Genomic DNA, 13,270 nt, shown 5'->3' on the forward strand with positions numbered 1-13,270 from the left:
ATGTTTTTGTCTGTTTATTATGTCCCTCTTCCATAGCACTAATCTCCTCTTTACCTCTCCAGCGCTCTGCCCATCTTTATCTAAGTCCAAGAAAACAAAACTATCCACTTCTTGACCACCAACTGTAAGTTTATTGAGCATGCCTGTTGACAGCATTTTTTAAATACTTAACATTAATCTGCTTTTCACTGTGCAGTTTTAATTTCATAATGAGGTCTTTTTAGTCTTTTTAAATTTTTGCTAGAAAAATATTTTCAGCACATCTCAGACTGTTAGAGTTTTAGCCTCCAGTTTGATTCCAGCAGTTACCCTTTCCAAAAATATAGAACTTAAAAATATATGGTGACAATATAGATCCTTGTTTCATATCCTTTTTACTCCAAATTACACTGTTTCTTCAGTTCCTGTATCAGTTTTTCATTCATTGTAATAATCAGGTGTTTGGACCCACCTAATAGCTTTAATATATTCCACATTCTGGTATGATAAAGGCAATCAAAGTTTGGGTCAAATCAAAGAAATATCTTCCATTTATTTTTCATTATCAATTCTATTTTAACTATGTCTTGTGTGAGACTTCTCTTCATTTGACATTTGACACATACCCTCTCTCTCTTCTCCCTCCCTCTTTCTCTCTCTTTCTCTCTCTGTCTCCCCTGCCGTACCTCCCTTCCTCCCTCCCCTCCCTCCTCTCTCTCACACAATTTCCCCCAATCTCTAGACCTCTTTTCATTTGCATCTAGTGTTTTTGTAGTGTTTTGACAGTCCATTATCTGTTTTCTGGTGGGGACTGTACTGAATATCTTCTCTCTCCTTAAATATTTTTTGTTTATTTACATTTCATACTTCTTAATCACCCATCTCCCTTGGAGAGGGGCTCATTTTTGTTATTCTATCATCTCATCCATAAAACCTATAGTCTTTTTCTCTATGACTATGTATGTATGTATGTATGTATGTATGTATGTATGTATGTATGTATGTATGTATGTCTTGGCCTTTCTTGCTTGATGTTAAAGTTCTGCTTTCAACTATTGTGTGTTCCTGTGACTTCAGGAATCTTCTGTCTTGATCTTTTGATCTAAAAGCTACTTGGATTATTTCCTCTTTGAAATCTTATGAATACTTTCCAGTATTTTTCCAGTACTATACCTATTCTTACATTTCCTCAGATATATTTTCATATTAGTTAATGCTTCTTACATTAATATTATCCTGTATATTCTCCAGGTCGCATCTTACTAGGGCAGCTATATACATCAGTAATTACATGAGTAATTCATGGTCTTTTTTAAATAATCTGTATCTAGATTTCCTATTACATAATATATTTGATGTAGTCTTTTTGATAGTGCTTGAGGTATAGTTTGTCATTCTGTTGCTTAAAACTGGTGTTGGCAATGAATAGCAACAGTATAAGTATAAGCATAATCTTTATTGTCATTGAACTTAAATACAATGGAATTGGTTAATTTAATAGCACTTAGTAATAGCACTTAGACTTATATACCACTTCACAGTGCTTTATAGCCCTCTCTGAGCAGTTTACAGAGTCAGCATACTGCCCCCAACAATCTGGGTCCTCATTTTACTGACCTCAGAAGGATGGAAGGCTGAGTCAGCCTTGAGCCGGTCAGAATCAAACTCTGGCAATGGGTAGAGTTACCTTGCAATACTGCATTCTAACTTCTCCATCAGGATTTTTCTCCCAAAACCGTATCTATTTATTTATATTTTATATTTTTAACAGCCCATTTCCCTCAGATTAACCTAAGTCCTTTATTAGACTTGAATTGTGCCCTCCTTTTTACAGTTAGCAATGTCAGTGACTTTTTTTGAAAACAGCCCCATTCCTCCAGTAAAGCCCATCAAAGTCTCCCTTAACATCATCTTCATCTATGGCAGGGGTGTCCAAACTTGGGAACTTTAAGACTTGTGGACTTCAACTCCCAGAATTCCCCAGCCAGCATGGCTGGCTGGGGAATTCTGGGAGTTGAAGTCCACAAGTCTTAAAGTTCCCAAGTTTGGACACCCCTGCTCTATGGGATGTAGAAGCTTTCAAATTAACAATTTCAAACCTGTTTTTTTTTTTAAAAAAAATTAAATTATTGAGATTCTGAACAGATGTTGATCTATGGGATGTAGAAGCTTTCAAATTAACAATTTCAAACCTGATTTTTTTAAAAAAAATTAAATTATTGAGATTCTGAACAGATGTTGAACATACAGTAATTTTCCAGCCTAAACACCATGGTTGGTATCCTAAAATAGAATTGAAGAGGTAAGCTATGGGGTGGTATTTTCAGTGAGATGTAAATTTCAGATCCTCTAGATCAGTCCCTTAAATATGACATCATTAAATCCTATAGGCCAGGATAGACAGTCGATCTCACCCTGTGATGTGAACAACAGTTTTGAAAAAAGTAATTTATACCATTAGGACAGAAGAACCATGTTATAAAAGGGAAGAGAGAAATATAATATAAATGCACATTGGGCAAGTTGTAGCCATGTTAGATTTGATTATGCTCTGAATCTTAACCTAATACAGAAATGCAGTGTCCTTGTGATCTTTAATTCAGATGTGAAATTTTTTGCCTGTTTGATTACTGAGAATAATGGAGTCTCTCTCGCTCTCTCATCTCCTTCAGAGGCTTCTGAAATAATGAAAAGTATTGGAGAAGCCATTCAGTATTTACACTCTATCAACATTGCACACCGGGATGTTAAGGTATGTATTATCTTAGACCTATGCAATATAACTGATCATTTTCAAAGCTTTTTCTTAAATGCATTTATCTCCACAAACAAAAAGAGGCTTTATTTAATGCAGTATGCTTGAACTATGAGATTTTTTTTTTTTAAAAAAATTAAACTGGCAGATTATAAGGGCTCTTTGTGCATGATGAATGTTCTGAGTTTAGACAGGTTACAACCTTAGTCGGGACTTTTTAAAATCAGTGACACTCTGTTTATACAACATTCTCCTTTGAAGGATATATCTGCCTTAATTTTATGTCATTGTAGGATCAGGCAAAATCCTTTCTTCAGCCCTTTTAACATACCTGTTGAATTATTTTACTTTGCTCCCAATATTTTTGCTTGCTATTGTGCTATAGCCTTTCTTTTATAATCTTGCTGTTTTCATTTACTGATTGTTCTTATTATTGTTCTATTTTAAGTGGTTTTTTAAGTTATGATATGGCTAACTGCTGATGAGGGATGGCCTCTTGACTGTGAGTGTACAGTACATAAATGAAGTCAAGCAATAAATGTTCTATTTTTTTAAAAAAGGTTGTTCTTACTCTAATTTACTCTAACCGTTTAATTGTTGGCAGAGTAAAAGAGTAAGAACAATTTAAGGGATTGATTTAGAGCAGGGGTGTCAAACTCGATTTCATTGAGGGCCGCATCAGGGTTGTGTTTGATCTTGGATGGCCAATGTGGGTGTGGCCAGGGTGAGTGTGACCAGCTCGATGTCACTCTTGTCAGGGGCGCCTGTGGTGGCCCGGGAACTCTGCCAGCGAAAACAAGCTTGCAAGCTCCATTTTCTGCTGTGACAGCATCCTGCAACCCTCTGCCAGTGAAAACAGAACTCTGGAGTGCCACCTGAGGCCCTCGCAAACGCCATTTTCAGCTGGGATGGCTTCACACAACTCTGCGCCCTCAAAAACAGAGCTGTGGAGGGCTTCACGCAGCCCTCTGGAACTCCTGTTTTCACTGGCAGAGGCACTGTGGGCTGGTCCTTTGCTGTTTCCAGGGCGACCCCACAAGCCAGATCTAAGCCTCCCACAGACCGGATCCAGCCCCTGGGCCTTGACTTTGACACCCTGATTTAGAGGATCTGAAATCAACTACAGATTTAGCCATGCATATGAAGTGGCCTATAAAATTATTATATAAATAAATCCTAGGAATTATTTTGAATACAATTATTTTGAATGAAATTACACAGGAAAATAGTATTACATGATTTTATGTGGTGGACTCTTTTTATCTTCTATGATTGGAGCAAATTTTAGAAATTGATATAGAAGATACCTTTGATTAAGGACTTTATCTTTTTATGTCTTGCAGCCAGAAAACCTTCTATATACCTCAAAAAGGCCTAATGCTGTATTAAAACTTACAGACTTTGGTTTTGCTAAAGAAACCACAACACATAATTCCCTAGCTACACCATGCTATACACCGTACTATGTGGGTAAGTAACCTTACTACAAGGGGTAATTTGTGAACACAATCCTTTTTTGATATTGAATCTTACAGGCTTCTGCAATTACAGGTAATGCTCACTATATGACCTCAATTGAGCACAAAATTTCTGTTCCTAAGCAAGACAGTTGTTAAGTGAGTTTTGCCCCATTTTACGACTTTTCTTTCCACAGTTGTTAAGTGAATCACTGCAGTTGTTAAGTTAATAAGTGAATCTGGCTTCCCTATTGACTTTGATTCTCAGAAGGCCTTAAAAGCTGATCACATGACTCTGGGACATTGCAATCGTCATAAATATGAGCCAGTTGCCAAACGTTCAAATTTTGATCTTGTGATGATGGAGATGCTGCAACAGTCATAAGTGTGACAAATTGTGAGAGGCTATGTTTTTCAGTCCCACTGTAACTTCACAGTCACTAAATGAGTGGTTGTAAGTTGAAGACTATCTGTATCTTTAGAGGGATGGTGATGGACATACATATTGCTCGTGAGTTCTGAAAATAACTGAGATAGAACAAGAATCAAAATGTTCAAGAATACAAGGCAGCATTTCATAGGGTCTGATGCATAATTCCTAAGGCTACAAAATTTGGGTTGTAAATCTCCAGACAACCGTTGGGTGGCAGCAAAGTATCTCTGCATTCCTTGAAAGTTGTGGAAGTAGCTGCTTCAGAAGTTGCCCGGGCATTAAAAACATAAACATATTAAATATATGGAACGTGTTAATATTAGTAAAAGTTAAGTAATATTCTTTAGTTTTAATTTCAGCATATTTAAACATGAGCAGAATGAAATCAAATCTGAGTATTGCCACATTCTACTTACTTACTTATTTATTCTGAGTACACTTTAATTTTGGAATGAGATTGCCAGTGTGCTAATCAAAAATGAAATATATCCCTTTTCGTGCAAAAATGGGCCAAACTATCCATTAGTAGATTTAATCCATCTAGTTTTACCGATAGCTGATTGGGTGAACAAACATGCTTAGGATGTTTGCATTTCTGTTTTCAACATGGGCAGAACTGAAGCCAGTTTTACTGACAGATCCAGAAGATGTGTTTCAATTAGTTTATTCCACCTAGGGGGACTATTTAAATTCTTTTGACATTTCTGCTTCCTAATATGAGGAGTAGTCTGTAGAAATTCTACTTGCAATGTCCAATTTAAACAAGCTTGCTTTCTTAAGGGGAAAAAATGTAAGTTTCTAAATCTATAAATAAATAAATAAAGACAATGCGTGTATATACAAATTATGTGAAATATCTTAACCATCCTGTTGATTTAGTTCTAAAAGAATGTGAAGTGACATCCAACTCAGTTACAAAATGACTTATGCAACTTTTAAATCTTTTTGTGTGACCTTAATGATCTTTTGCTGGCAAACTTTCAAATTGTATTTATCAGTCACTCTCAGTGAGGTTGGCGTTCCCAGCAACTGAATGGATAGTTTGTGCCGATAAATTGTGTCCAAATTGCAAATACTGGAGCAAGGGTTTTCCAGGCACAGTGCCAGGGGTTATAAGTTCCTAAACAGACAATTTGTTCTTTTGTAATAGCCTGAATGCTATACTCTTGTTAAAATAAAATATTTCTTTCATTATCCTGCCATGTCATACTTTGCTCTTCTAGTGCTGCTTTTTACCTGCCATAATGGTGTAATAATGTCAGCCTTTTCTTCAGAATTAGCATACTCCTTTTCTTCATAAAACACAGCCTGGTGGTCTATTGCTGTGTTAAGTGGTAATTTTCTGCTATTTCAACAAAAAGGGTGTTTGGAGCTTGTGTCCAGTTTTCAGAGCTACAGGTGGCAAGGGAAAAATCCTCTCACATGAGGAAATAAAGGACTGAGACATTCCTTTCTCTAATGTTCCCACCACCTTTCTTATTCTTTAGTATCAGCTATAGTAAGATGGTGAAAGACTCTCAGATCTTTCTCCTTGCTCTCTGGTTATAGGAAGTTCTTGAGAACTTCTCCTTTGATATTTGACTCATTCTTCTTCTCAATTGTGTTCCTCATGGTCCATTACAAAATTTTCATCCCAGTCTGATTCCACTTCCATCAGATCACTCTCTGCTTCTCCATACCAATATAGAACAGTTTATTCAAAGTTTGGATCAACAAATTGCATTCCTTTTGGTGGAAAGCTTGGCCCCAACATTATAAAAAGAAATACACTAACAAAGATCTGCAGTCAAAATGACCGAAACTCAAATTCAAATGCTGCTACAGAAAGCACCAAACAGCTGACGCACGTGCGATGCTGCATACATTTTTATTGGTGGGAAAACAAAAGCAATTCGCAACCGGAATGGTCCATTTCTAAAAATAGGGGTGTTCTGAACATTTTGGAAAACTGTTGCGGTTACTATGACTGCAGGTCTGTGGTTATGGGTTAAGCTACCAAAACAGGAATGCTTATTCAGGTTTTGTAGATGAAAAAAATAATTAGCACTCATGCAGTATAATGGCTATTTCCTGTGATACATCTTTCTGCTCTCTGTCTTCTCTACTTCACAAATGTTGCCTCATTTGTGGATGCACAGCAGAATAGAGACTCACATTCAGTTAAATCTCCATTTGTTTTCCCCTTTAGCTCCAGAAGTACTAGGCCCAGAGAAATATGACAAATCTTGTGATATGTGGTCCCTTGGTGTCATCATGTATATTTTGTAAGTAGCTTGGCTTACTTGGAATCACTTTGAATTTTCTGGTCTCTATACTGTATTTTTTATTTTATTGAACCTATAAGCAGGCCCTCCATTATATCAACTTTTAAAAGTCAGTTATGCAGTTCAAGATAATTAACAACAAGCACTAAAGGTGATGCACAGAATATGCTTACAAGCTCAGTTTATTTCCAGGTCGGGGCGGAGTGTGAACAGGCTGTCAAAATGGAAATAGTGATAAAGCCTAATTATAAGATAGAATGGAAAGATTGCATGTCTTGGTATTGCTGCTTATATTTCCATTCTAGAAAACAATAATTCATGAGAATGGGGGTATCAGCTATGTTCATAAGCTTCATTCCAAAAGCTGATCTTGACATTTGAATCTCTAAGCAGTTTTGAATCATATTGGTTGATATTTTTCACCAGTCACCAAGTCAGCATTTAAGTTAAAGTGCATGTATGAAAATGCTAAAATGGACAACACAGACAAAACAAACACAACTTTCCAGTTTCAAATAAGTGAAGTGGGGAAGTGGAGGTAGAGTTTATGATTTCCATACTGGGCTGTAAAAAGTATCTTGACAACCAATAGCCAGCATAAATCCCCTGTCAGCTCTGAAGGGGAATATATTGTCTTGTGATTTGAGTGCTAGGCTGCCAGTGCTACTATATAAACATTTAATGCACCTTTGAGGCTGTAGAGATGGGCAGGATTTCTTTCCCAGTAGTGTCAGGTTTCTACACTTGAGAGCAACAGTGAGGATAACTCATACTTTCTTCTTAAGATGCAGAAATATAATAAGAGCAAAGAGCAGTTGATTGCTCTTGAATTTTGAGGAACAGCACATCAAAAACAAGAGATAATGTCCTGGTGTCTGCTACTTTTTTGAGTGTGTGAGATGAGCCACTATTGATAGACCCTTGACTCTAATAACCAAGGACTGTGATAAAATTCTGCCCCATAATTCATTAGAATTATGGGAATAAGAGATTATTTGGACACTGAAAATATCTCACCTTTATTTCCTAAACCAGATTATTTCAAATGCTGTCATACAAATTATTGCTTTATTGTGCCAAACATCTGGACAAATAATACTTGAATTTCCTTCACAGTCACAAAATCTGGGCAAAACACTATGAGAACTCAAGATCATTTAAGTATTTTTTTTTCTAATATTCAGAAAAATAACATAAGACTTTTTCTTTCTAAGCCATTCAATCCGGAACCGTCACGTAAATTTTCCAGAATTCTATTTTAATGTATTTCCAAACAAAAGTAAAGGTCCATTATGTCAGGTAAGGACACACATAGTCCCCCAGATAATAGCAAGTGATGACTACTAACTGCAGCCTACCATAGCAAACAGCTGCCATTGCAGACAGTTAAGCTTCTTCTAGCTCACCAATCCACTATTTGGTTACCAGCTGAGTCCAGTCTCAGAAGTGAGGTAACTGAAAAACACTGACTAACAGCTACTGGAAACATGATAGTTCTGGTGAAGAGAGTGCAGGTGGGAATTTATTCTTGAATTTATCATCCCAGCATACTCTTTATCAGGGTTACTAAATTAAGAAGAGGGATGCTATTAAAGCTTATTCCTGCTCCTCTAGTGATTAATATCATACCCTCCCTCTTTCGGAGTGTAGTCTTGAGGTCATAGCTTTACATTTTTCTTCCATCTGAGCTCAGTATATACAACCTCTATCATCAAACACAGTATGAGGATTCAGATTGAAGGAGCACAATGTACCTTCACTGTTTCTGCATTCACCTCTTATCATTCAAGCTGCAAGTGACCCTTGGAAGATAGGAGCAGCCCATAGTAATTCACACTTTAGTAATCTCACAGTTCGATATTATATGGGACTGCTTTTGAAAGTGACAGATACAAAATAATTAATGCAAAATCATTCCTCTCTCTATTTTGTGTAGACTATGTGGCTACCCTCCTTTTTATTCAAACCATGGTTTGGCGATTTCTCCAGGGATGAAAAAAAGGATCAGGATGGGTCAATATGAATTTCCAAACCCAGAATGGTCTGAAGTATCAGAAGAAGGTAAATGTTATTGTGAACTTCAACTATTGTTTTGTTTTGGAAAATAAACAGAAAAAAGCGAGTGAGCTTAATGAATTTCAAACCCATGCTTTGAATAAGAAAAGAAGTAAAGGGTCTTAGGAGAAACTGTGTAATTTTTAATTTTTGAAAACTTAAAGTCATTCCACAACTTGGCCATGTCCCAAGTTTTGTGAGTTTTGTATTCTTAAATGAAGATGTTTGGTAAATTTATCTTCAGCTTCTGCTGTGTAGAATCAACTAGAGAAGAACCTATTATTAGAAGCATTTTGAATGAAAGTTTATAAGGAGTATGAGTTTTAAGAAAGCAGGCATTAAAGGCTCCACTATCTTTTTTCATATATTTGTAATTTTCAGCACTCACTACAACAAAATATCAAAACAGACTGAAAATGTTTCCAAGGCTTTCCTTAATGAATGTCACTTCACATTTTGACAAAATATACGGTCACGGCCTTTCCAGATATGTTAGATTGTAGTTCGTATTATTTTCTGCCAGTGATTTGGAAAAGATAATGGAAGTTGTAGTCCATCAGATCTGGAAGGTGCCATGCTGGGGGAAGGGATTGGCTTATATTAGTTTTAATGTGTTGATATGCTTATATAATTAGGCCAACCTGAGAGCAGTGGAAGATGAAGTTGCAGTGCTGTCTCTCTTGGACTAAAGGAGCAAATTTTGTCCTCACCATCATCACATCATGTATATGAGAAAACATACTTACATTGTATTGATATATCTGGTGTTTTCTTCCTTCAGTTAAACAATTGATTCGAAATTTGCTGAAAACAGATCCTACCCAGCGGATGACTATAACAGAGTTCATGAATCATTCTTGGATCATGGTAAGAGCTCAGTTGTTGTTTATTAGAAGCAAATATTTGTGGTCTAATCTAGGAACACCTGAGAATATACTAATTTTCTTTTTCTTTTCTCTCCATAGCAATCAATGCAAGTGCCGCAGACACCTCTGCATACTAGTAGAGTTTTGAAAGAAGAGAAAGACCTTTGGGAGGATGTCAAAGTAAGTCCCTACATTCTACATGTCACATATTTTATTTTTTATTATTAAATCTATATACATTTATATTATTAAATTTATATAGATCTATATGCTGTAATGATAAAGAGTATGTATAGACTCATGATGGCAAACCTATGGTAGTCTCTGCGGGCACGCGACCTCAGCTCAGTTCAGCTCTGCTGTGCATGTGCCTCCCACTGGCCAACTGGTTTTCGGGCCTCTGCCAGGCATGCGCAGGAAGTAGGGTTTATGTGGGAGATGCACACAGATGCACGGGGTCACCTGTGGGGGGTCACGTATGCATGTGGGGGGTTGCACGTGCATTCACAGAGGTGGGGCGTACATGGGTCACACCTGCATGTGTGGGGTGGGACACACAGGGGGGTGGTGACACACGCATTGCATTATGGGTGTGTATGCATGTGTGCGCTTTCACACACTTTCAACATTCGGCACCAAAAAGGTTAGCCATCTCTGGCATAGACAAAGTATAAAATGAAGGATACCCTCCTTCCCGCTGTCTTTCAGTCTTATACTAGAAAAATTATATTTGCTAAAAGATTGATCAAAGTCCAGGCTGAATCTGCAGTAGACCTATATTTTTATAAATGTTTGGTAGCAGCTAAATAAAATAAAAGGAATAGCTGGTCACTGAGAGCCTCAGAATTTAACTTTTAACCTTGCTATACAGTTAGTATAAAAGATGGCAGGTAAAAGTTATTTGAAGATATTTAATTTGGAACAGAGGCAATAGTATTCTAAAAAGCCAATACTGAAAATGGCAGTTTTGCATGTGAGGCCTGAAACAATAGCGTGGGGGATCTCCAGAGGAGTGAAGTGTTCTTTATCATTTATGCATGCTGATTTATTTTTATGAGACCTCCAGCACCTACTCTAAATTTGCTGTGGCTTCATTTCTCTGTTGCTAATCTCCTGCAACTTTGTTTTCTCTCTAACCCAATTTAGGAGGAGATGACAAGTGCCTTGGCCACTATGAGGGTAGATTATGAACAGATTAAAATAAAGAAAATTGAAGACTCCTCTAATCCACTGCTCATGAAAAGGCGGAAGAAAGCAAATACTTCTGAAACTGCAGTTCTCCCTCACTGAGAATTGAATAGAGCCAGGCTCATGGTTGTGAAAGCAATAATGATACCTATATATTTTTTAAAAGAAATTGGAAACAAGACTGTCCTATCAAACACATGGAATTCAATTCTTTATATCAGACTAGTTACTTGTTCTAGCTGCCTTTCATGTTTCTGATGTTTCTAAAATGAGGCAGGAGACAGCTGCTGTACAAATACACCCTTTTATTATTTTTAATTTTTTTTATGGTCCAATAGGAAAATTATTCTGATAATTGGATTTTTATTGGTAAAATCTCCCCTGGTAATCCCTTGACCCTCAGAAACACTGAAATTTCTGTGATAACCTTACAAGGGGTAATAATAATATATATCTATATTTTTAAAATTACTGTAGAGTTGAAATCCCAACAGAGTCCTGCGCAAAGTATTATGGTGTTGATTGTTTTGTTTAAAGATAAAGTCTTTTGGTTTGTTTCAAAGGAGCTTCTGGGTCATTGAAGAAATGCCATCTGAAACAAAGACATTGTTGATTTTTTGGTCTTCATTTAACAAGAACTGTTCTGTTGTTTGTGCAACTTGTAAAGATCTCAGTTTGCAATCTTAAAAATTAATTAATTAAATGTCCCAGTGTAAGATACCATCTTAAACTGGAAGCCTTCTCTCTTTCTGTCACTCACCAGTATGCACAGGATCATTTCCCCTTTGCTTGTGATTTAGCAGATCCTATATAATGCTGTGGTAGGATGTTTAGTAGAAGGAGGAAGTCCCCACTTTTTTCAGTTTAACTTGAATTTCTGAGCGATAATGGTGGGATCCATGATGCACTCAGAAGTCAATTATGATCTCAGGGTATTTAGGTGGCATGACAGAAAGAAGGTGTTTGCTGGTTAACTGATCTCTTTCATTAGCTGATCCTGGAGCAGTATACCAAAATATGTCTTGTTGCCCAGTTTCCATCATCTCATTCAGTGTCAAACTGAATTCATTTTAAAAGATCTCATGCTGTTGCATTTTGTAGCTGCTCATGGTGGGCCCCTTTTTTCAGGAAAAAAATTTGCTATGAACCCACAACTCTTGAGACCGACTGCTTACATTTGAGATAAGCATTGCATGGAAGCTTCAGGTAGCTTCAGATTCACGTAGGATGGAGTCTGCCCCTGCCATATGAATATAAAAGGATAAATGCCACAAAAATTAGGGTTTTTTTTTGTTGGATGAATACCTTTTGTAGGTAGTAGTTGGCAATGTGGCACAAATATGTGATGATGATGGTGTGAGTTCTGATTATAAAACCAAAGGGCCACATTCTTATTTTCAATAAGATGGAATGTAGCTACAAGGTTTGCAAACTTCAGCCGGGATCATCTTTTTTTTCTTGGGCACATTTGTTTAAAATTGAGAGTTTTTCTGATTCTTATAATTATTTCATGGAGGAGAAAATCTTTGTATGCAAGTTTGCCTCATTTTCCTGATGGTCAATTTTTCTCCCCCCCCCCCTCCGCCCAATATATCCTCCCGTGAATGGATATCTTTTATCATATTTGTTTTATTGGTATTTTTTTAAGCACACATACTTGCTTTCCTTTCCATTTGAAAAGAGAACTTTAGCTTTTAGTGACTTTAGACACTCTAAGGAACTTTAATTTGTAAAAAAAAAAATGTTCAATTTGTTTTGGTGTCTTATTGCTAACAAGAGGATTTGGTCTGCTTTCCTGCTTTCCCTCATTTTGGATTAAAGACACCTAATACACCAGTGTTTGATTTTGTGTTTATGTTTGTTAATTGTTGCCTTGCACAACAGTCTGACTGGACAGTTTCTGCTATGATAATTACATGTCCCTGAGCTTTATTGCAATCAACATATGTGCATGTTTTTGCACATATAAAAGTTACCAGCACAGCACCTATATCTCTATTTCTGGCCATGCTTGTTTGGAAGAAAATCCTGTCATCTTTTGTGAGTCTTTCTGATAGGAGTCTGCTCTCATTGAGTGGAATAGCAGAGGACTTTAGTGGCCTCTCCTTCAGTAGTCACAGACACATTGTTGGCTTTGGTGATACAAAAAATAAAATCCCTCAATCTGCTGAGTAATACAAAGATCTACATACATAAAGCTTGAACAGTGGCTGAATGCACCCAATCAGAACCTTGTCTATGAATGAGCAAAATTACATTTTTAAAAATGTTGC

At 36.8% G+C, this 13,270-nt stretch overlaps 1 protein-coding gene across 1 annotated transcript in view; it reads left to right on the plus strand.

Annotated features, from left to right (window-relative positions):
- Positions 1-12,833, plus strand: part of MAPKAPK2 (MAPK activated protein kinase 2) — a 71,509-nt gene extending 58,676 nt beyond the window's left edge. The window contains exons 4-10 of the mRNA XM_081946345.1: positions 2,652-2,731; positions 4,078-4,204; positions 6,813-6,888; positions 8,825-8,949; positions 9,725-9,810; positions 9,909-9,989; positions 10,956-12,833. Coding sequence (XP_081802471.1) covers positions 2,652-2,731; positions 4,078-4,204; positions 6,813-6,888; positions 8,825-8,949; positions 9,725-9,810; positions 9,909-9,989; positions 10,956-11,099 — 719 coding nt within the window. The 3' untranslated portion in view covers positions 11,100-12,833. The remainder of the gene's footprint in view (positions 1-2,651; positions 2,732-4,077; positions 4,205-6,812; positions 6,889-8,824; positions 8,950-9,724; positions 9,811-9,908; positions 9,990-10,955) is intronic.
- Positions 12,834-13,270: the final 437 nt, after the last annotated feature.

This window comes from Natrix helvetica (genome assembly GCF_964273705.1).
Source record: "Natrix helvetica genome assembly, chromosome: 3".
NCBI classification, from domain to species: domain Eukaryota; kingdom Metazoa; phylum Chordata; class Lepidosauria; order Squamata; family Natricidae; genus Natrix; species Natrix helvetica.